General features: G+C 42.1%; 1 protein-coding gene across 1 annotated transcript; it reads left to right on the top strand.

The window, feature by feature from the left end:
- Positions 1–11,035: 11,035 nt before the first annotated feature.
- Positions 11,036–18,506, top strand: LOC308119794 (14-3-3 protein zeta-like). Its single transcript, XM_080480001.1, has 6 exons — positions 11,036–11,129; positions 12,351–12,750; positions 15,798–15,930; positions 16,219–16,382; positions 16,471–16,566; positions 17,435–18,506. The coding sequence occupies exons 2-6, from the start codon at positions 12,457–12,459 to the stop codon at positions 17,507–17,509; spliced, it is 762 nt and encodes a 253-aa protein (XP_080336127.1). The 5' UTR covers positions 11,036–11,129; positions 12,351–12,456; the 3' UTR covers positions 17,510–18,506.
- The last annotated feature ends 4,642 nt before the right edge of the window (positions 18,507–23,148 follow it).

The following is a 23,148-nucleotide window of genomic DNA, read 5'->3' as shown; positions in this document are numbered from 1 at the left end:
CTTCAGGAGGGAGTGTGGCCTTCAGGAGGAGGTGTGGCCTTCAGGAGAGGGTGTGGCCTTAAGGAGAAATTGGCCGTTTTCCAATTCATAGAACGCCAGCGCTTACTCGCATATGTCATGAGTAACTACTTGCAGGACGTCCTCAGTTGTGCGGATCTCCACCGCCAAATCTTGCCAAATGCATTATGGGTAATTTGCCTTCCCAAGCCTACACAGGTTCAGTGTCCATGCATTCTCGATAAAGTGGGCGGGGCAAGAATACATTCGGGTATTCCATGTGTAAGAATTGGAACAGTACTTAGTCTCCGACTGATGACGTTTCATGGGTACACGAGAACACAAGGATGGAAAAATATGGGTATTGGAAAATGGCCAGTGTGGCCTTCGGGAGAGAGTGTGGCCTTCACAGTAAGACAGTGCAGGAGTGAGAGACTTGTGTAGCCTCTCTGCCATACCAGGAAATAGCGGTGTTGAGTCATATTGGCTATGAAAAGCACAACATGCTGATACTTGCAAACCTATTGGTATTATAAGCGAAATTGTAAAATAAAATATAATTATATCATAATTATCAAATTGAATATTTCATTCATTTCAATTCAGCCTTGAGTAGGCAGTGCCTACCCTGCCTACCCTGACTGCACGTCACTGGTCCTTTCTGTGCGTCCTTCACTCATCACTGATGGTTTGGAGGAAAGAGGTTGAGATGAGGGAGTTACCAAATGCGATCACTTGCCTGTGAAATTGCTAAATGGGATGATTGATACTAATAAAGTCGTGATGTTGTGATCTGTAACGGAACTATGAGAAGTGCAGCTTTAATTCTGACATTATGTTTTAAAGCTGACCTATTTTATTTACCTGTTTCATCTCAGGCTGTTATCCCCCACTCTCATTTCCACATTCTCTCCTTCTCCCTCTATTAGGGTCTGCAGGCTGACCCGGCGAGCTGTTGCTAAGTTTATCTCAATAATCTGGGCCCCAGAGGCATGCAGCGGCAACCCAGAAAAGACAGAGTGCACTGTCAGAATAATCAGGGAGGGAGGAGGTGGGGAGGAAGAGGAGGTGAGGAGGAGGAGAAGGAAGAGGAGGAAGAAAAGGAGTAGGACGAGGTGGAGGAGGAGAATGAAGACGAGAAGATGGAGGAGGTGGATGGAGTGAAAACTCATGGCTCTGTTTCATCGAACCCACAAGCTGTAATCCACAGCAGAACAGGGGACTGTAGGCACGTGTGAGCAAGTGGGTGTGTGGGTGTGATCATGAAGCGTGACAAGCCACTGCCATCACATCGCAGGAGCAAATATTAGCTTCAAACGACGGCGGGGTGGGTTTTAATCAGGACCACGCTGCCCAGTTCCCAATGACCTTTCTGTTAAGGTTTGCCTGCAAAGCCCTGGAACTGAATCAGCCACTTAATGATTAACACCAAGCCCCCCAAAACCATTTCATGTGTCCCATGCTAATTATGTCAGGAAGCACTGGACTGTGTGAGTGCGTGTATCTGTTTAATAAACTCCCAGGCTGCGGCCAGCTACACCGACGGAAAAACCGCACGCTTTGTTACACAGAAATGTCTTAATGCCTACAAAGAAATGAGCTTGTTGAAATCCATCCATCCATCCATCCATCCATCCATCCATCCATCCATCCATCCATCCATCCATCCATCCATCCATCCATCCATCCATCCATCCATCCATCCATACATCCATCCATCCATACATACATACATACATACATACATACATACATACATACATACATACATACATACATACATACATACATACATACATACATACATACATGTTAAATGGAAGCAAAATGGAGTAAGTAGAAAATGTGTAAAGTCATCTTTTTCGCAGTAGAACATAAACATCATATATTTCAATTAGGCCTTTTTTCATTTCATAGAATATTTTAGCTCATTTTAGATCCCACCATTCAAGCATCCTGTTGTTGAGCTTTGTCTTGATGAAATATGAAGGCCGTAACTTGAGCTGGAGCTGAAGTGAAACCGTGATGTAGTTTTCAGCCCAGATGGGGCCACCACTAAACTGTTTCAACCCTATAACATCAGAGATGTAGGCTTTGGCATTTTCCACTGATAAGCTCAATTGTCGCTCTCTCCTTTAGTCTGCAGGACATGACCTCCATGGTTTTCCAAAAGGGGTTTTATATTGTGATTCCTCTGACCACAGCACAGTTTTCCATATTGCTTCAGACCATTTTAAATTCACTTTGGCTGAGAGAAGACTGCATCATATTCATATATGGCTTTTTTGTTGTTGCAAGATACAGCTTTAACTTAGATTTGAGAAAATGTTGTTCTGCTTCTTAGATTCTCGTCTGTCTTGTGCATTTAATTCAATTTATAACAAATCCGCATTTTAACCCTCTGACATGCTGAGACATTAAATTTATGGTCCAGTCCAGCGCCACATTGTTTTAACTGGTGCATTGGAATATGCTTCAAACCCATTTGTCAATGTATTGATCCAAAGTGAGGCTTCACTCTGTGTAATAGAGTTTGTGACGTGTGTGCAGTGACTTGACATCACTGCTGTGGATCTGGAGCCAAACGCCATGATGCACTATATTTTTCAGACCGTGACTGAGCGCTCGCAGCCCTTTTTTTTAAGACTACAAGGCTGTGTTATGGATAAAACACTGTGCTGTATCTGGGTGTGGTGTGTTTTTATTTATTTTCATTCTAACTTTTTTTAGGGTAAGTGTAAGGAACTTTCTCTGCTCAGACATTTAGGACATCATCTATTTGCCTGCTGAATCAGTGGTTGATGACTCATAAAAACCCTGGAACAATAAAAAACAAAAAGACCTCTGTGCAGACTTCTCTACTTTGTAATTAGACACGTCTCTGTTTGCTTTCAAATGGACGTACTTACAACTTGCTTTTTCAAACATGCAAGTCAAGTATGCGGGGGACAGACGCTGTCAATCATTACAAAGCCTGAATGTGTAACGCAGAGCAGCAAAACCCTCATATTCCCCTGGAGAACCTCAGTGAGTGAACAAGATGTTATAAAACCAACTTCAGTAACTTTCCGATTCACTTATCCTCAACTGAAGGAAGGTGAGGTTTGACTTGGCCAACAGTTGGGCCCTGAAGTCGAGCCATTGTATTGTGTGAATTAGTTGCTTGAATCAGTTTGGCACAGAAGTGTACTGTGAGGTCAAATCTGTGGCTCAAAATGAATGTTTCCACTGATATCTCCGTGTAATATTTAGACTATGGTAGTATATACTTTAGTTTTTGATCTTGTTTTTTTCATTTAGCTCTTGCTGACTGAGTTCCTTCCTTTCTGGTTATTAGGAGGATGCAGGTGACTTCTTCATTATCTAGTGTAAATATCATTACTGGGCTGGTGACCTGGTTCCTTTCAATATTTGCATTAAACTATTCAACAGACTCCTAAACTTCTTCAGTGGTGCAAAACCAGAACAACTTCCCTTTGGCATTTTTAGTAATCACATTGTGCAACGTCTACTTTTTTGGCCCCAGGGTAGTCACTGGGTTGGGTGTGTTCGCCCTCCAGTTACCGTGAAGGATCTGCCAAAGGTTTCAGGGATCAAAACTTCTGATTTTATTGATAAAAGTGGCCCTTAGAATTTCACATCTGATGAGCAAAGTGACAGTAAAAGAATTCTTCCTTCAAGAAAGCTAAAACACAATGCCTTAAAGCAGTTGTCTCAGAATGAGCACGTCTTTGCTTGACACACCTCTGCGCCGCTTGCCTGCAGCTCTTGCTTACCCGAGGGCCTCCAGGAAGCCGATGAGTCCTTGTGTATTTAATGTATGACTCACTGTAATGTCAGCTACTCCAGGGCGTACAGGCCGAGGTTAGCAGGTCCGGTTCATTGGCTGTGGGTTAAAAGAATTTAAACTGATCTCTCTGAAGCTGGCACGTCAGAGCTTGTTGCACTCATAATGTCCTTGAACGTTTAGGAAGGGAACAAGTTAACAAGATTAGAGTTATATTTCTCTTGGAGGGAATCTATGGAGTGCCTCGATGAGCCATTGGGATCAACTGAGTTCCTGATTCAAGCCTTTCTCTATATATTTTGTGGTGGAGACGACAAAAAAGGATAAGCAGAGCAGGCTATTTATATCAGCTCCAGCCTCGTTCATCTCTTTGCAATGGGGATAAATAAAAGATGAAGAAAAGATTCCTACATCCAAATGGCATTGACATGACAGCTCACTGTAGTTTCTAAAATTGTTAATTGTTATGTAATACACTGTTGATTTGTAGGGAAAGAGGCTGCTAAAAATAGCCACACGACTGGAAATGTGGTCATGCAGAACCACATGACTCCAGACACTCTCTTCTTCATGTGGGTACATTAAACATATAGTGAATGTGCCCAGAAAATGCTTTTATGTGCAGGCTCTGCCTCCTGCCATTACTACAAAATGCACTTTGACTAGCACAGCGACGCCTCTCCCCTCAGGAGACACATGCCCTTATAATCGCACTTCCTGGGTGAAAGCGTTCACTCTTTTTCTTTTTTCTCTTTTTTACGGCCTGCCCTGCATTCATTCCTGGTTACATTCCTGTGTCATCCCTACAAGTGGACACAGGACTCCACCAGATCCTCCTGGCTCATCGCTTGTGCTCACAGTGTCGGGGTTTGGAAACGCAATTTCGTATCAAGCAGCTCAAAACAGAAAATGCTAGGAATATTAAACAGTGCAGCGGAGACAGATGGCAACAGAGAGAGAGAGAGAGAGAGAGAGAGAGAGAGAGAGAGAGAGAGAGAGAGAGAGAGAGAGAGAGAGAGAGAGAGAAGCACTTCAGCCTACTCTTATCAGTGTTTCGTTTGGCTGTGTCTCTGCTACTCTAGCACCCTGGGTGGGTGTATTCGAAGCCCACTTGTTGTGTAACACTTTTTCCTTCCTCCACACTATAACCAAACTTTGGTACAACAGGGCTGAGTCACAACAGCTTTCATCTTCGTGGGAAAAGGGTCGCTCAGGTTTGCACGCTGTTTTAGTGCCCCCATTCCTCCAATCTCCCCAATGGACTTTGTCCTTCAGAAAACACACACACGATTGTCATGATTCAATAAACCTGGGCTTTCTTGTATCTCTGTGTTTTCCCCGCCCAGCTGAGGCTGAGGTGGCATTTGGACTTGTAACGGCTGATCATGTTCAGTGTGTTGATAGATTCTCTTTATTCTCTTTTTTTTCTTCGGTTTCCTCCCCGAGTCCAAAGATATGTTCTTGTGGCTATTTGGTGTTCCTGAACGTCACTGTCGATCTCTGTGTTAGTGCTGTGAGGAGCTGCTCACCTGCCCAGGTATAACCTGACTACGACACTAAGTTGAATAAACCGGTGTAGAGGATGGATGTAACCTTAAAATAGACAACACCACACTGTCAGTCATGCGTTTGTTTGCTGAATATATTGCACATGATGCAACATGTGAGTTAAAGTCAATCAAACCTCCTGATGACCCTCATTGATTTCTCTCTGTAGGGCTGCTCCTCTGGTGGCCTCCGCTCTCTGTAGTGCTGAGTTGGAAATTGGCTTCCTTGCATTTCTTGTTCAGGGATAATGAAGGCAGCACTAAAACAGCCTCTACGTCAGCAGCTGATGGTGACTTTGTCTATGAGGAGGCCAGTGACACCTAAGCACAAAGCCTTTCTGTGTGGAGTTTGAATGTTCTCCCCATGTATGCATGGGCTTCCTCTGGGTCTTTACAGTATGTTCGGTTCCTGGCTTGGGGTTTTTTCTGTGCGGAGGTTGCATGTTGTCCCTGTGGCTTCTCTTCTGGCTCTTCCCACCATCCAAAAACATGTTTTGTGGGGTTATTTGGTGACTCTAAGTGGCTTTTAGGTATGGGTGTGTTTGTCTTGTTTTCCTGCCTTTTGCCTAACACCATGTACATGATGAGTTAGATAGAGCGGTCTCATAAAATGGATGGCTGCCTGTCACCCCTTTTGCTCATTCTTTCTCTGTTCCTTCCATAAGATATGATTACTCAGATGAAATAGGGCATGGAGCGTCAGTCTGCAGCTTTGTGCCACTCCTCTCTGCAGCGAGGTGGAGTGATGCGTCGTGATGGCCGACACACAGCAGGCAGTGCTGCAGCATGTGCAAATAAATCTGTAGGATTTTCTCCATGCATTCAACTAATGCTTTGGATGTCTTTGAGCATGCTTGGAAATCCTGAGTCAGTGAGGAGAAGCAGAGTGTGACTGCACAGGCTGGACGATGGGCAGACACCAAACAGGATGTGGGAGACGGAAAGAGGTCGTAAAATACACAGGACAGTGAGGAGACACAGTGTCTTGTTTCACCTCAAAAAACCTTTTAATCCTTTTCAGGAGAATCACTGAACACTTTGATGGTTACAATATACAGATGTGGAAGTTTATTTTCCCCTCTTAAGCTATGTATTCATCTTTAATAGCCCCATTGTACAATAGACTTGAACTCAAATCTTAATCTATCTGACAGCTAAATCGTTCACATTCATCCATCGACCAGACAGATTTATCTGCCTCAGCACTGCAGCAGTCTGGAGCCCAGCTGACGGTGGGTGAAAGCAGGCAACAATCTGGACCAGTCCATCGGCGCAAACACAGAGAGACAGACAGTCACACACACTCACATTCACACCTGCAGCCAAGGCACCACTGGAGATCATCCATCCATCTGTCGCACAGCTCCATCCACTTCAGGGTCAGGCTGCGGCCGATCCCACGCAGCCGACAGCCAGAGAAGGCAGGGTACACCTGGACAGGTTCACCACAAACACAGGGAGACAGACAACCACACACTCACACTGTCAGAGGAAAGCAGAGGACCCAAAGAAAAACAAAGGCAGAGGGAGAACATTCAAACTCCACACAGAAAAGCCTCTAAACCCTGAATATGTACTCGCTGTGAGGTGATCGTACAAGCAACTCCACCACCAGGAATCTTAGATATATGTAGACTGAAATGTATAGATATAATAGTGTCTAATCTGTCAAATTTAAAAATTTTGTGAATATTTTGTGAACATAACTAAATATGATTAATAGAAATAAACTTCTATCAGCTAGATTCAGCTCTGGCACAACCAGAGTTGAAAGAAACAGGTCTGAAATCTAATTCCTAATAATTATTTGTGGGGGAAAAAACTTTAACTCACCAAAAAATGCAGCTATATTTGTCAGGTTTACTGTAAACAACACAAGCTAAGATGTAGCAAAAAAAAAAGAAAAAGAAAAACGTAAAAAAAACATCACACAACATGATGAAATGTAATCCGAGACTCTGAAGCCTTCTTGATAATTCAGTGACATTTTCTGCTGGATCTAATTACTGCCCCGACTCTACTGAAATCCTGCTGCGTGCTTGCTGGTGCCTATGTGTCTGTGCATATTGGAGAGTGAACAAGCACGTTTTAATTACCTTTGATTAGAGCCCAGAGGTGGGCTGTGAACTGGAGTACCGGGGCCTGGTCATGATGAGACGACCTCTCCACGCTGGCTGTCGGTTATTCAGCAAACACTGAAACTCAACTTCAACATAGAAACACAAATCCTGCAAATTTGACCAAATCCATAGAACCCGCCAAGTCATAATACAATTCATGTTTTGATTTTGTAAGCTCCAAGCTCAAATCAGGTGCTTTGTTGGTTTCTTTTAAACATAATTCAGTGTAGCAACAAAAATACAGCTTATATGTTTCAGATTTGCAGTCTACAGCTGCGCCACGGCTCTCGGATACCATCTCAGCCTCACTTTTCTACACTGACAGCTTTCTTTCTCTTTCACCACACCGTGTGAGGACATTTCTTCAGACATGACAGATATTATGGCTGCTCTACATATCAGATGAAACAACAGGAAATGTGAACCTGAGCAGCAGAAGCTACCATGCTGCAGGCTATAGGAGCTCGAAACTAGAGCTGAAGCCATGGGATTTCCCAACCTATTAACCATTTGTATTTTTAGCCATCTGGCCTACTGTGGACAAGAGACTCTTCATCTAAGAACGGCTGGTAGCACGATAAAAATAGACGTCTTAGTTTTTAGCCAATGGGGGGACCTTTCAGATGGTAACTGAAAAATGACTTAAAAGTAGAGTGAAAGTACCTGATTGTGTTAAGAAGGCAAAACAAATGATTTACCTGTCTGGCTTGTTCAAACCCATATTCCTTAATAGAATATCATAATTTTTTCCATAGACATATGCTCCTGTTACAACGCAGGCTTGCTTGCAGGTTACGTTTGACTAAGCTTTTCTTCAGGCGGGTCCTCTCTAAGTAGGAATGACAACTATTCATCTGTCACCATAAATTCCTCTGAGTGCGTAAAAGCAAGCAAAGGCTTGTGTTGCGGATCAGTTCTACCACAAACGAGAAGCTTTCTGTCCCTTCCTGTTAGGACGAAAACAATAAAGGATGAAGAAACATTAACTGCTTGTAAACAGAATCATTAGATTCACAAACGTTTAAACTCGCTACATCCAGTATTTGCTGGTCGCAGCCAACAAATCAACAGCAGCAATCATCGTCAACATGTCTGAATTATTGGACATCAAAACATACCAGTCCATCCATTTTCAGCTTGCTTGGTCCAAGGAGTTTGAAGCAAATCTAAACATTCAATAGGTGAAAGACAAAGTACACCCCGGACAAAAAACAGTCCATCACAGGACAAACACACACACACTCACTCCTACAGGGCATTCACAGTCACCAATTTACTTGAGCTGCATTATTTTTGCATTGTGGATGAACATCTTCCCCAGAGAAAACCCACAAACAAGACCAATGCAGCTATCACACATCATCATTACGGTGTGCAGTGAAGCGAGGTGGTGAAATGAGTCAAAAAAGTGAATCACTGGATGGAGCTATCAGACTCAGCCAGACAAAGATGAGCAGCATCGGGAGCTTTTTATTGGCTTCTTTTTTTTTTTTTTTTTTTTTTTTTGCATGATCTAAGATGAGTCAAGTAAAGAAATGAGGACGTTGTGAGAAAGTGACATGAAATGCTTGTGTGCTGTTCTGGAGCGTTCCAGCTGAGGCTTTGATTAAAGCTTCCATTGGCCTGCCTGTGGTCTATCAGGGATGGTGAATAATACATCGATGGTAACATTGGGGTTGTATGGCTACGCCCCAAATTAAAAGAGGAATAATGAATATGATACGAGCAAGCTGTAGTGATATAGATGAGGCTGGAGGTAAGCCCAAGCCTGTATTTTGTCTGGACTGTTCCAGCAGTGACTCCATTTAAAAAGCTTTATTTATGTTTGTGGCCTGTCACAAAGGTATTCAGATCATAATATCAACACACAGAAAAACTTAAATAATCAGGGCTAATACATATATGAAGTTTCTGGCAGACCTGAGCAACCTGTGTGTCTACTCTCTCTGTTAATCGCAAGAGCTTCAGGTTTCAGCAACGAGCAGATGTAGTCAAAACCCAAGGCCGTCTGCACATTTAGTGCCCACCTTTCTGTGGCCTGAGCTGTTTGTCTTGTTCTGTGAGGTCAAGGTGTGGATTAAGGCACAAAACAAGGGAAATAGTTTTGGTCCTGTGTGCAAATGAAGATTCTGACAAAAACTCCTTTGAATCTCGAAAGTCACTGCAGTATCACAGAGAAAGGGGGGGGGAGGGCAAACTCGGCTCAATCAATCAGCTGAGATTTTCAAAAAGTTGTTCATTTCTGTATCATTTTTGAAAATCTGGTCTCTAATCAATTCCCAACGTCAAACAATGCCTGTTTTCTCCCATTCACACCACTATATTCAGTATTTTTTTCATCATCCACGACGCATTAAGTTAAAAATCTAACTTTTCTGAAATCTGGGCTTCATATACAAATATTTTATCTAGCTTCCAAGATAAAATGAATAAATAAGAATAAATACTGAAATTAACTAATGTGTCTGTGAAGCATTGTCATTTGCCTGCATGTAGAAAAATGTATATGTCAGAGTTACAAAATCAATCACGAAATTAACGTTTATGTACACAAAGTAATCAGTATGCATATTTGACTGAGCACAGAAATAATATAACTGAACTTGTGGTGCGGTTGAGTAAAATGAAAAAATAATAATGTGTCAGAAAATGGTTTGTGTACATTAAAACATGACACTTAAACAGTTGGTAAATGTTAAATGGACTTTACTGATGTAGTGCCTTTCAACTGAGTGAGCTGCTCCAAAGTGCTATACAAGTTCATCACATTCACCCATTCACATACACATTCACACACCAATGGAGGCTGCAGCTGGTTGAAAAATATCATAGTTATTGATTTGATTTTGCTTATGCTTCAAGGCAAGCATATTTATTTGACAAAAGTAAATTTTAAAAAGTGTGAATATTTTTGGAAGATAGTATTGCTAAATGCAGATGATGTTTGTCTTTCAGTGGATTTAACTTATTCAGTGTTATACATGTGTATTTAAAGAATTTCCCCCAGGAATAATAAAGTGTTTCTATTCTATTCTATTCTATTCTATTCTATTCTATTCTATTCTATGTACTATGTACATCACATGTTTAATTGGAAATTGCTTTTAAAAACAGACAAAGTAAAGAAAATAGACACAATGACTTAACTGTACACTAATAATACATCCAGTTGAAGTGAACATATAGATACTTTGTGTGAGTAATGAAATGTAGTTATAGTTGATGGATTTGTGTGAATAAACTGTGAATTTGAGCAGATAAAAGGTTAAAACAGGATGAATGTGCTGGTCTGAGAAGAGGAGCCACACCCGCCTACAGCATGAGAAAGCACGGGAGCGATTGGAGGAGCATCACCATGGCAACACGATGACGTCTTCATCCCTGGCTCTAATTGGAGGAGACCCCGTGGCCCCAGTCTCTGCAGTGTACCGGTCAGTCAAACTATCTCCTAAGCTCCCGCCCCATTGTCCTCCCATGCCCAATTACTATTGGTCTAGCCACCAACAAAATCACGCCACTCAAACTGGTTTGGGATTTCTGATTGGTTGTTTGCCGGTGGTGGTCCCGCCCTTCCCCCCCTCCTTTTCTGCTTCAGCAGGTTCAGTTGGTTCCGTGCTGCTGCTGTTTGACTAGTCTCTCTAACCGGATTGTTCCTGGAGCACATTTGGACCTCATCAGGTCAGTAACTACCACTATTTCCTTCGCCACCCTGCTTCAAACATACCCTGGTTGGATTTGCGTTAGACTAGCAGGGTTTGGTTGGGCTCGGTGTATCGTAGAAGCAACGTTACCACGGCCCGTATTCGTTGAAAGGAGTGGCCACTGTGTCTTACGCCCGCAATTTTCCCCCTGCAGCAGACTGCTTTGTGGCGGGATGCTGTGCTCGGGATGCTCGCAGCCAATCGAACCTTAAAACAATCACCCTCAAATTATAGTTTGACGAGACAAGCTATCACACGGGGCAGCACGTTATAACCAAAAATTGGTGGTAGTTTGATCAATTGAAGAAAATGCGTTTTGTGCCATTTCCTTCGACGCTCCGATCTGGATTGTTGGTTAAAATCACGTTGTGAAGGTTTTTTTTTTTTTTTTCCGTCTTTTTGTACCACCACGCTTTAAAATCGTGATCCGCGTTGTCGCCAAACCCTCTTCCGAGTCTTGAATGCGATTGTGAAAAGGCATTTTACTGTCTTTTACCCCGTTTAGAGACCGCATTAATCCACAGTATAATCCATCAGACGTCGACTTGTCTGTTCAGCACCGCACTATATCCAAGAGAAGCTAAATCCACCCCAAAAAAACCTTTCGCATACCAGTCTTGATTATTTCTCCCCTTTTCGATGATAATCCGCATCGTAACTGACATCTGATCGTATCGGATTTCTCATTCTGCATATAGGCCGTGTACAGAAACCGAAAAATACTATTTTCCAGCTTTCTCACAATAGAACAAAATGATTGCTGACAACTAAAGGGTTAATCCAAAACGCCTGGACACATTTCCACAGCCCAAAATGGCCTAGAAGGTGATGTCGCTTCGTGTTTGACCATTTCCCCTTATAGATTTTTCAGTATTTGCGACATAAAATAAATGGTAACAAATAAAACGTCCCGTTTATTAGTGATGATTATACAGTCAAAGCTTTCTTAAAATGTCATGCTCAGTTATGTAATGAGGTAGTGTCACTGATTTCAATCTCATGAGCTATAAAACGTCATCAAAATAAATATGACAGGTTAATATGCAAATGGTGTAGCAACTCAGTATAATGCCATTAAGGTGATATTTATTAGTCCTTGGTAGGTTAGTAATGGCAGGTTTTTCTATTTTAAGCCCTTACATATGTTGCACGGTGTTATTTCCATTCCATAACGTTATCTACCTTTTGTTTTTTACAGATTGGTGGAGCTACACCGTGGTCCTGTACTACACCCACTCTTCAATTTAACAGCCTTTGTATACCCTCAGATCTCTGATCTCTCAGTCCCCATAGAATTACAAACTATGGAGAAAACGGATCTTATTCAGAAAGCCAAGCTGGCGGAGCAGGCCGAGCGCTATGACGACATGGCAGAATGCATGAAGGAGGTTACCGAGAAGGGCCAAGAATTGTCAAACGAGGAGAGGAACCTGCTGTCTGTTGCCTACAAGAATGTGGTCGGGGCGAGGCGGTCCGCTTGGAGGGTGATGTCCAGCATTGGAATGAAGGCCGAGGGGTGTGAAAAGAAACAGCAGATGGTCAAAGAATATCGGGAGAAGGTGGAGAAGGAACTGCAGGACATCTGCAATTGTGTTTTGGTAAACTCATGCTTTTTCTTTACCTATTCTGTAGCATGGATTCATTTTAAAGCTGGAGTACGTCTTCCTTTTTTCTATTGCAGTTTAGTTGTTTTAGGTATCCATCTGGAATAAGAGAAGCCCATTAAGACTTACCTGTCTGCTATGATTATTGGCGAGGTTTCTTTGTTTTTGAAATGTAATTTAACGTTGCATAAATTGATGACAAAACAGCATGTTATTTAAGATAGGCCTTGTATAAGATTGCTCCTGCTTCCTGTAGCGGTCTTAAGTTGTGAAAGTATGGCCTCTAAGGCAAGAGAGGACAAGGAAGTATGATGTAGTCCTCCCACTGTTCCTGCCTTTTGGGAATCTGCATGTAGAACAATGGCCTCACAGGCCATGTGCGGGTGTGAGCTCACAAAGGTCAGTTAGCACACTAGTAAAGTGTGTCTGAATAGGTGGAGACTAAGCTCAAGCAGACCTGCAGGAAATGTAGACGCTGTAAGCTGTATGTTCAGTGTTTGTTCAGTCCCATCTGGTACACAGAAGCTAAAGTAGGGAAGATGAAAGTCAACATGCATAAATGACTCATTTTCTCGCTAAAGCCCAGTTTCTACATCTCACCCTCTGACAGCCACATAATAAACCAAGTAGCACTAAATGCATTCTCCGCCACTACTTGCCACGTTTTCAGGGCTTAGCGACGGAGGAACACAGTGGCAGGCTTTGACTACTCGCTAAGTCTAATGCAGCAGCAGCACAGATGCACAGATCGGTGCTTTACATTGTTTTTAGTCTGCCTTGATGGATTAGAGGAGATCTGTGTGAAAGCTTTACTGTAAGATTGAGATAATTTCTCTGAGCTGCACTGTGGAAAGTGAGACCGTGTAAGCCGTTTGTGTGCCCCTCTGATTGTGCTGGAGTGAACTTTGTGACTTGTATCAGTAAAAGTGATAGACTGTGATTCCAGTCTCTACACAGGATGTGAATGTCGGACTCCACCACCCTACCGAGTCTCAGCTTCTCAGCTCTGCGGATTATTGTCTGAAATGTTTTTCATAGCTTGGTTTTCAGCGTTGGCTGGTCTCGTATTCGAGCACTGGGAACTGGCACATTTCATTATTGGTCTTGATTGATCACATTTGCAGAATGAAGGAAAACAAACTGAACGGTGAAGCCAATAACCTGTCGCTAAACTCGGTGCTGCCGGTTGAATTGACAGTAAGGGAGCTGCTCACTGGTGTTTTTGAATTTGAAAACATTTCACAAGCTCGAGCAGCACTGTTGATGCTGTGTTGTAGGCACTGCTGACTGAAATCGGAGCTTTGTGTGAAATCACTGAGAGCTCTTCTTGTCTATTGTAGAGAGGAATGCTTAGCACTTGAGACATGCATGTGTCCTGGCTGAGCTCGTCGTGTGCCAGTAAATGGTTCGGGAGTGGGTGCTGCCCGAGGCCTGGAACAGAGTTAAGCAACTTGGCACATGTTCTTTCATTAAGTGAAAGGTGAAAACTGAATTCCGTATTGTTTCTTGGGAGTGATTGACGTCCGTCATTAGGATTGAGCTGGCAGTAAGTGTTTACGTTCTCAGTGTAACGGTTAATCTGCTCTTTAAATCGGTTAACTTGTGCACAAATCGTGGTCTTACTGGCACAGATTAGCCTGGGTAATCTTCTTGCATGTCCATTGAGGATGGATGATTTAATCTAGAGTGTCATCACAGGGTGAGAGTTGTAATGTGCTTTGCCACTGTGCCTTTATATGATTGATGTATTGTCACTTCTCTTGTGTACAAAGTAATGTTGTATATACATGACTCATTAGTTGACATATGTTTTCTTGAGTACTTGTATCTTGTGTGAAAGCACTAATTACATTTAAAATGAAATTGCACTTCATTCCACCATTGTGTTCCATAATGTGTCGACGTCCCTGGAGTTAATTGACATAACTTAGTGGTTTCAAACTATAATTATGAGCAAAAGGGCCCCTTTTGCCACTATCCAGTGTACACATTCTGTAATATTTGTGTAGTGATTTTAGGTTCTTTTGCCTCTTATAAAGTTTTTGTTGATTTTCTTTTTTTTGTCCTTTTTCTGTGTTTTTGTCCTCTGACAGTTTGATCGTTCTCTCTTTCTGGTGGCTTTAGCTGTTACTTGTATTTCTTCCAAACATATCAAACATCAGGTACTAGAATTAAACAAGTGTCCACGTTGATTCAAACTCTTATTTTCCTCTCAGCCTTCTGAGAGCCTTCTGACTATAGAGTCATGGTTCACTTACCATGAGGTAAATCAGCATTTGTCATCTGAAGTGAATCATTATGGAGCCACTACAGGGGGTCTAAAGCCTAATGTGGCTCCGGAGCTGCAATTTGTAAACACCTGAACTACAGGGACAGAAATTAGAACTTATTTTGTAACTTGCACTTATACACTTGTATATACTTGTACAACTAACTTAAAAATCTCCTTCAGGCTGGACGAGAGAGAAGCTTCTGACTTTGACAGTGAGAAACCTGGTTTGCAAGTTATTAAAAATGTATGCATGTGCTGCATGCATCACTCCTTTCGGAGCACTGTGGTTTCAGCGAGTAATTAAAGGCATGATGCAATTCAGAGGGTGCTTGTATGTTTCCCTCAACGAGCATTTTTGAGTCTTTCAGTTGGGAATGAGTCAACGATGCCAAGTCTCTTCTCATGTGCATATGAGAAATGTTGTCAGCAATAAAGCATCCAACCTTGCGGCACAGTGCTGACGGAGGGGGGAGTGCTTGGGGGAGTTACAGCTGGGACACACCAGAGGCCCGGCCTCTTTGATTTGAAATTGACTCGGTAAAATGTCGACTCTGAATGACGGTGGCTGAGCCTTTCCACTTGACTCCTCATTGAGCAGAGCTGCACTCGATAATCGGGAAGATCAGCAGCCATTAGCTGCTACCAGAGTGCTGCTTCTGGCGCGTGAACGTGGACACTCACTTAGCAAGCTATGCAATAGCATTTGAAATGTACCACTGGTAAATATTTGTTCTGTGTATGTCATAAATTGCTCTTATGTCTTTTACAGGGCCTGCTGGATGAGCATTTAATTAAAAAATCCACAGAGACGGAGAACTCGGAGAGCCAAGTCTTCTATCTAAAGATGAAGGGGGACTACTATAGATACCTGGCTGAAGTAGCTAGTGGAGCAGATAAAATAAGTAAGTTTTACACTGTTTGTCTTGTTTCTCATTATTTAGCTTATTTATGTAGAAAAGGTTGAACGGGCCTCGTTGCACTCAAATATGACTGTCAGATTATAGAAGTAGGTAGTATCTTGCTGCGAGAGCTCGAAGCTTTTCCTGCTCTACGTTTGAATAGTTAACCACTTGCTGTGTTAATGGTATTACTTCGATTTACAATATTTCTTCTTCTTTTTTTAACTGCCCATTGCTTTGTATTACTGAAGCTGGATATTGACATTGTTTGATTTGTTTTTCTCCCTCCAGAGATCATTCAAAACTCAGAGACTGCATACCAGAATGCCTTTGACATCAGCACAAACAAGATGGTCCCCACACATCCCATCCGCCTGGGCCTGGCCCTCAACTTCTCCGTCTTCTTCTACGAGATCCTCAACTCCCCAGAAAAAGCCTGTGAATTGGCCAAAAAGGTTTGAAGTTCTCCCCGTGTTTCTCGCTGTAACACAGCCGGTGATGCATAATGTCTCTGATTGTATTCTGTCTTCTTGTTGTTTTTAGGCTTTTGATGATGCCATTGCAGAGCTCGACCAGCTAAATGAGGAGTCTTACAAAGACAGCACTCTTATCATGCAGCTCCTCAGAGACAACCTGACAGTGAGTCTCCTGCTTTCATATGGGGTTCAAATCTTTGCACAATTTAACCCTTTCACACATAGTTTGATGGTTTAATTACAAAGATTTGCTGCAGGTGATGAAGTGCGCCAATTAACGCAAATCAAAGACGAGTCCAACATCTCTGGAATTTCTCGTCCGTTCTACAGCAGAGGACATTTGCGGTTGAAAAAAGTCCTTGAGTTAAACAATAGGTAGAAACTAAGAGGTAGTTCTATTCAAGTTCCCAACTGTCAATTTTGAAAGAAGATATCATTGATGTGTTCACTTCATGCACGTTTTCCCTGGAGGCCTACAGACGCCACCATGTTGGATTACAGTCAGTCATCATTAAAAAAAAAAAATAATAATAAAAAAATTTTGGGATGAGATTCTGTCGAACATTTAGCGTTTCTTTTGTGAGGGACACATTTCATGACGGCAGACTGTTGCATCTGTCCACATGCTGGCATTTCTGAAGTCATTTCATTGAAGAATCATGTGGGTGAAAAAGTCTGAGTTCTTGATGACTTGGGAGTTTGTAGCAGCCAAGTGATCACTGAATCTCAGTTCATTTCAGTAATACCATTAGACAGCACAGCACTTAATATTTCAAAACACGCCTGTCTGTTGATAACGATCCCAGAACTGCGCGTTTCAGGAATGTTGCAGTTTCACCATTTACACGGGGAAACAAGACTTTATCTGTAACTATAGAGTGGCTGATGTGTGCCAGTAGGTGGCCATGTGCAGATCTGATATCATGCTCATCCAGGATTTTGCATGAAGCCTCTGATAATCCTTTTAAATCAGGTTCTAAAGTGATTGTAGTTGGCGACTGAATCCACAACCGTTGTCTTTCTCTCCTCAGTTATGGACATCGGACAACACTGCCGATGACTGCGATGCCGGCGAAGGAGGAGAGGGCGGCGAGAACGAAAACTAAACGCACAAGCCCTCACCAGTGGAATTATCTCCCCCAAAAAAATGACAAAAGGAAAAAAAAAACTTTTTACACATTCATTCCTCAATGCTCCACTTAAAACATTCTACCAATGAAAATCATTTCTGAAAATGGTCGTGTAAGGAAATAAATAAAAGAAATTAAGATAAAGTAAAAAAACAAAAACAACAAAAAAAAAACATTTTTGTCACGTTTAAGATTTGGACAACACCTGGTTAAAAAACAAACAAACAAAAGAATAAAGAAAACCCTCCATTCCTCTGGTCTGTGTTTGTCCTGGCCTTCCCATTTGTGCAGTTTCAAATATAGTAAAGTGATTGATAGCTTGACATGATATCGGATCCCTTGCGCAGTTTAGAAGCAAAAGCCAAAATCCCATCAACTGACAGAATGTGGACTAATTCCCGAGTAAAACATGCCGAGATATAAAAAAATGAGCTCCCCTTCTATCTTTTTTCTAGTGTGTCGGTCTCTACAGTTGTGTGGTACGGTTACAGCAGCTGAGGTTTAACTTCAAACAGATTTAATTTTCATACTGCAGGGAGAGCCAGCGCGCTTCACATGCTGGCGACAAACAATCCAACACAGCCAAGTAGTGCCCGACGGTCAACTCCCCACTTTCTACCACTCGATCACTGAAGCATGCCTGTTTGGGCTGGCCGGCTGTGCCTGACCAAAACGCAGGGACCTTTTTAATGGGAAGAAGACAATTCTGTCATGCATGTCTCTTGAGATATTACACTGGAATGGGAACAATTGCTGTAACACACGAGTTCAAGTGTCAAGTTTAGTACCTTTCAATGCAAGTTTGTACACATCCTACAAGAGGGTGATTCGTTAGTCTGTCCAGTGATTGTCACTAGAGATTTGGACCACTATTGTTTTGCTATTCATTCAATTGTAGTCCCCAAATGCCTTGTGGAACTGTTTGAATCCCTATGTATCAGCTATGTTAACATGAATAAAACATTTTATAAACAAAAACTCTTGTTCTTTTGTTTTTCACGATGGTGAACCGGTAACAAGATGACCTTATATTTTTGTGATCATTTCAGACACTTGCTACTTTATCAAGCTGCTCAGATACTGGAACCCGTCCCTGATGTCTTTCACCAAGGCAATACCGGTGTGGTAATTTAATGAGGTTTACACATACATGTTTAATGTGTATTCAGTTGATGTCCTTAAATTCAGATGAAATACTTTAAATAGTTTAGGGTAACTTTTTTTTAATTCAATTTATTTCTGAGTTACTGCTGAACAATCTCACAATTTGGAACAACAGAATCCTTTGACACATTTCTTTTAACCAGTCACTGGACAAGTGAGCATATTTGTTAAAACTCCAGATTTCCTATAAATTTAAAAAAAAAAAAAAAAAATGTCAAAACTAATAAGTCCTATTTTGGACATGTTTTCGATACGTTTCATTCTTTTACCACATCATATTGAAGTGCAACATGACTCACCTTGAACGGTGGAGTTCCCCAGGGATGTGTTCTGAGTCCACTCCTGTTCGCTCCCTTCGCCCTCGACTGTGTACGACTCTACTGTCATCAGTCAGGCACAACAATGACTCTTTTCTTTCCCCAGAGGAAGCTCAAGTGAGCCAGGCGATCGCTGAACATCTACTGATACACAGTGGAAAGTGTACTAATACTGCATAACGTCATGGTAAGCAAGCTTTACCAGGAATGAACAGGAGGTGCTGTAGAGGGTCATCAAGACGGCTCAAAGCATCATGGGACGTGACTGCCTGCTGCTGAGGACATCCACCAGGCCCGATGTAGAAACCGAGCCTCCCACATCACACCCTACTCACCTCGTATTCAAGCACAACACTGGAAAACAGCTTTTTCACTAAAGTTGTCGTATTATTCCTACATTTTCTTATACTGCATATTTACCATTTTTGTTCTCATCTATTTATTTATTTTTATTTTAAATTTTATTTTATTCCATTCTAACTCAGCGAGTACCACCATAATTTCATTGTATTGTCTGCAGCTGAACGATGACAATGCTGGTAGAAGATTTTATAGATGTTCATGAATTATTTCCGAATTCTAATTTTAAAGTAAGCATGGTGCAAAACCTGGTTCGGATTTGCATGTTGACAAAATCTCAGAAACACGACAGATTGGTATTTCTGTCCCTTGACCTGAATTGTAGCATTGTAGACAATACTACCAACACCTTGTTTGTTTGTTGACATCAAAAAGTGACCAGTTTACTCACAGTCACCTTTCCCAAACATCCAGACATGTTAAAAACCGTTTTTTCCTTCTGGATGGAACACCTGACCTGACAAAGAAAGGTTCCTCCATAATGATTTCTCCTGCTATTACCATATGACTCCTAATACATAAAGGAATGTAGATTCTGCCTCTACACACCGGTCCCTAGTTGTTTTGGCAGGCAGAAGGAAGAAATGAATACAACAATAGCAGGAGAAAACAAAAGTGGAACTCAATGGACACCAAAATACAAACGAACATGATCTACTCCTCCTCTATCAAACAGAGCCTGGTAACAGGTCTTAATAATTCTATTCTACTTCTTTTTCAGGAAAAACCTCCAACACCTTTTCAAATGGCCATGAACCAAGAGGGGCTGGGAAATTGACCTTTTCCTTTGGAAGATCCGCCATCTTTTCCTCAATTGCTCTCCCATTTTACCATCTGCAATAGCTGCTTTCAGGTATGCTTGTGTAATCCAGTACTTCCTTCTGAGAGTTCACATTGTACGGTTACATCCACCGTGTAGTAACGTCTGGTAGGTATGTTCAAAGAGATGTGTTGATCCTTACAAAGGACACTTTTGCTTAATCTTCCTCCAACGTTTAGCAGCCGATCTTCCAACATCGGGTCCAGCTTGGAGATTGATCTTTAACTGCTAACTGTCCCCAAAACGTCTGTGGCTGACGCTAGCGTACAGTGACCAGTTCAACTTCCAACAGATCTTTGGGTGTCAGGATGTTACACCGTGGTGAAACTGTTTTGTCCTTCTACTTACCCAGCTTGAGGGATCAGAGGCCTTCAGGCCATGTTCCTGACAGAGGCGCTGCAACAAATGCATTTTTAAGTCTAGGAAACTATATGCCCCTTGACACTTTGAGTTGTCCTCAACTGAAAAGTATGCGATGAGATGGCATCTCTTTTGACCTTTGGAGCGTCACAGTCCACTGTGGCCTCATCCACTGTAATTTCTAGCCACTGTTTCTCAAACTCTGCCCAAATGCAGTTTGCAAGAAACTCGGGCATCATCACTCCTCTTGTAGCATAAGCTGAATTGTTGATTTTATAAATTGATTATAGAAGGTGGCAGTGAATCGTCCCACATGGAGCCTTTTCTGCAAAGCTCCTGCTGCATGGTCTTAGTGGAAAGCATAACAAGCGACAGAAACCCCAAAGGATCATACACTGAGCTGGTTGTTCACAACATATCACATTTTGTCAGGGACCGCTGTATCATCGCCATCATGAACTTGAAGGAGTCCGACTCAACGCACCAAATCAGACCTAAAGCTCTCGCAACTGGAAGGTTGTCCTGATCCAGATTCACCTCCTTTATTTCTTTGGAACATTGATCTTCTGCAACGGACTGCAGCACTACTTGACTGTTGCTGATCCATCCATCCATCCATCCATCTTCTCCCGCTTATCCGTTTCCGGGTCATGGGGGTGGCAGTCTGAGCACTGTCACCCAGATCACATTGCACCGATTAAGAACCTTTCCTGCTGGTGGTGAGCCCACGGGAAGTGTTGCTGATCCATTCATCTAAAAACAAATTCTTTTACTGAGTGTTCAGCTCTCCTTCTGGACACTAAAGACAATGTAAAAAGTATTTTTCTGCAACTGATCAAACATGGTCTGTACATCACCTTTAAATGCTACAGACTCCTGCCTGGATCGAGTGAGCACTCCCGGCAGGGGACAGGTGAGAAAAGGCCCTTGGAAAAGCTCAGCGTTTAATAGTGATATGTGCCTCCATAGTCAAACACCGAGAACTCTTTCTGGGATGATAGAAACCATGAAAGACATCACACCAGTCCTACCTTTCCAGTGTCCTCTGCTTTACTGAGTAGCTCTTTGGAAGGATGGCATCTGGTGTCTTAAAGGGAGACTCCAGGCAATATCTTTTGTCCTGTATGGTTGTAGGCGATTCCATGATTTTCATAAATTGGAGATTTTCTTTTGACATTTCTTTCCTCTTAAGTTTGATTACAGTCATAATTGTGGTGATTGTTCAGCGTAAATTGCAACTGTGACATGGGATTTTGTTCACAACAAGACAAGGTTTCACATCAGAACCACAGCCAATACCCCTTAAAGAACCATTGATGACCCCTCCCAACACTGTTCTTATGGTATAAGGGCCATCGCCACCCAAGGTTCAAATAGGTTGAGAACATTGTTTCCTATCAACATGTCAACATTCACCTTTATCGTGGGGATATGAACCTTTGACAAATAAGGATACCTTCCTAAATCTACATCAGTAACGATGTTGTCTGAAGTGACTCACATTAGCTTCTGTGGGTTGCTGAGTCTACAATAGGAAAATATGAGTGCTCAAGAAAAAGGATAGGAGCCACAGGTCCAATGCGAAACATTCATTTGTCCTTTTCTGTCAGTTGTTTCTGTTCCTCCAATGCACAAGGTTCCTTCAGAGCTGATATTGGAACCTGTGCAGCTCGTTCTGCTACTGGTCACACTTTTGTTTGAATGTTTACTTACTTTGGAAACGCTGCCATTAGGGTCAATATCATTCAAAACCTTTTCATTTTACTGTAAATATTATAATTGACTCAAACACATTTTTTTATATATTGTATACATCCAATAAATTCATCATTGACAATCATCTTTGCCTTAAACCAAGTGTCATAACTGAATCATGACTACACTTCATCAGGCATATTGCAGTGGTTGAGTGTTTGACTGCAGATCAAGAAGTCTCTGGTTCAACTTCAGATTCCCTCTGACCTGGAGCAGTGGTGGCCCAGAGGCTAGAAAAGTGGACTTGGGATTGGATGTATGGCGGTATAAATCCCACAGCGGACAGGTCACCATCGTGGGTCCCTGAGCATGACCCTTGACCTCCATCAGCTCCCTGGCACGACCCTTGACCTCCATCAGCTCCCTGGCACACTATACTGTGGCAGCTCACTGCATCCTAGAAATAAGTTGGGTTTCCTCTTCCTTCACAGTTCAATAAACCATCACATGCTTTTTGTACTTGGAAAAATTACCATTTTTCTTTAAACCCTGCATCAATTTCCTCAGGTCGAAATATTTATTCAGTTTAGTGTTTCTTGCAGTTTGTAACCTATTAGTAAGTGCTTTTGCAAACGGTTTGACAACCCGCTTTGCGATTTGTGTCCCTGCAGCCAACGACAGAGTCTGGGTGGATGGCAGCAGCTGAGACACCATAACCAGACGATACGTCAGCGTTCACCTCGTAAGCCTCCATATTTTAATGTCATAATGTAATGTAATATAATATACTATAACTTTTCCAGAAATCCAGGGAGAAAAATCAATCCAATTTAGAGTTAGTTTTTTCAGCTACACATGGCACAAATATATAAAAAAAAAAAGATAATGGTCAATCAACA

The sequence above is a fragment of the Lipophrys pholis genome, assembly GCF_963383615.2.
Source record: "Lipophrys pholis genome assembly, chromosome: 14".
NCBI lineage: Eukaryota > Metazoa > Chordata > Actinopteri > Blenniiformes > Blenniidae > Lipophrys > Lipophrys pholis.
This window is presented reverse-complemented; position numbering and strand designations above follow the sequence as displayed.

Coding starts and splice junctions, on each gene's coding strand:
- LOC308119794 (XM_080480001.1), top strand. CDS start 12,457: ATGGAGAAAACGGATCTTATTCAGAAAGCCAAGCTGGCGGAGCAGGCC. Junction 12,751..15,797: donor ACATCTGCAATTGTGTTTTG/GTAAACTCATGC, acceptor TGTCTTTTACAG/GGCCTGCTGGATGAGCATTT. Junction 15,931..16,218: donor TAGTGGAGCAGATAAAATAA/GTAAGTTTTACA, acceptor TTCTCCCTCCAG/AGATCATTCAAAACTCAGAG.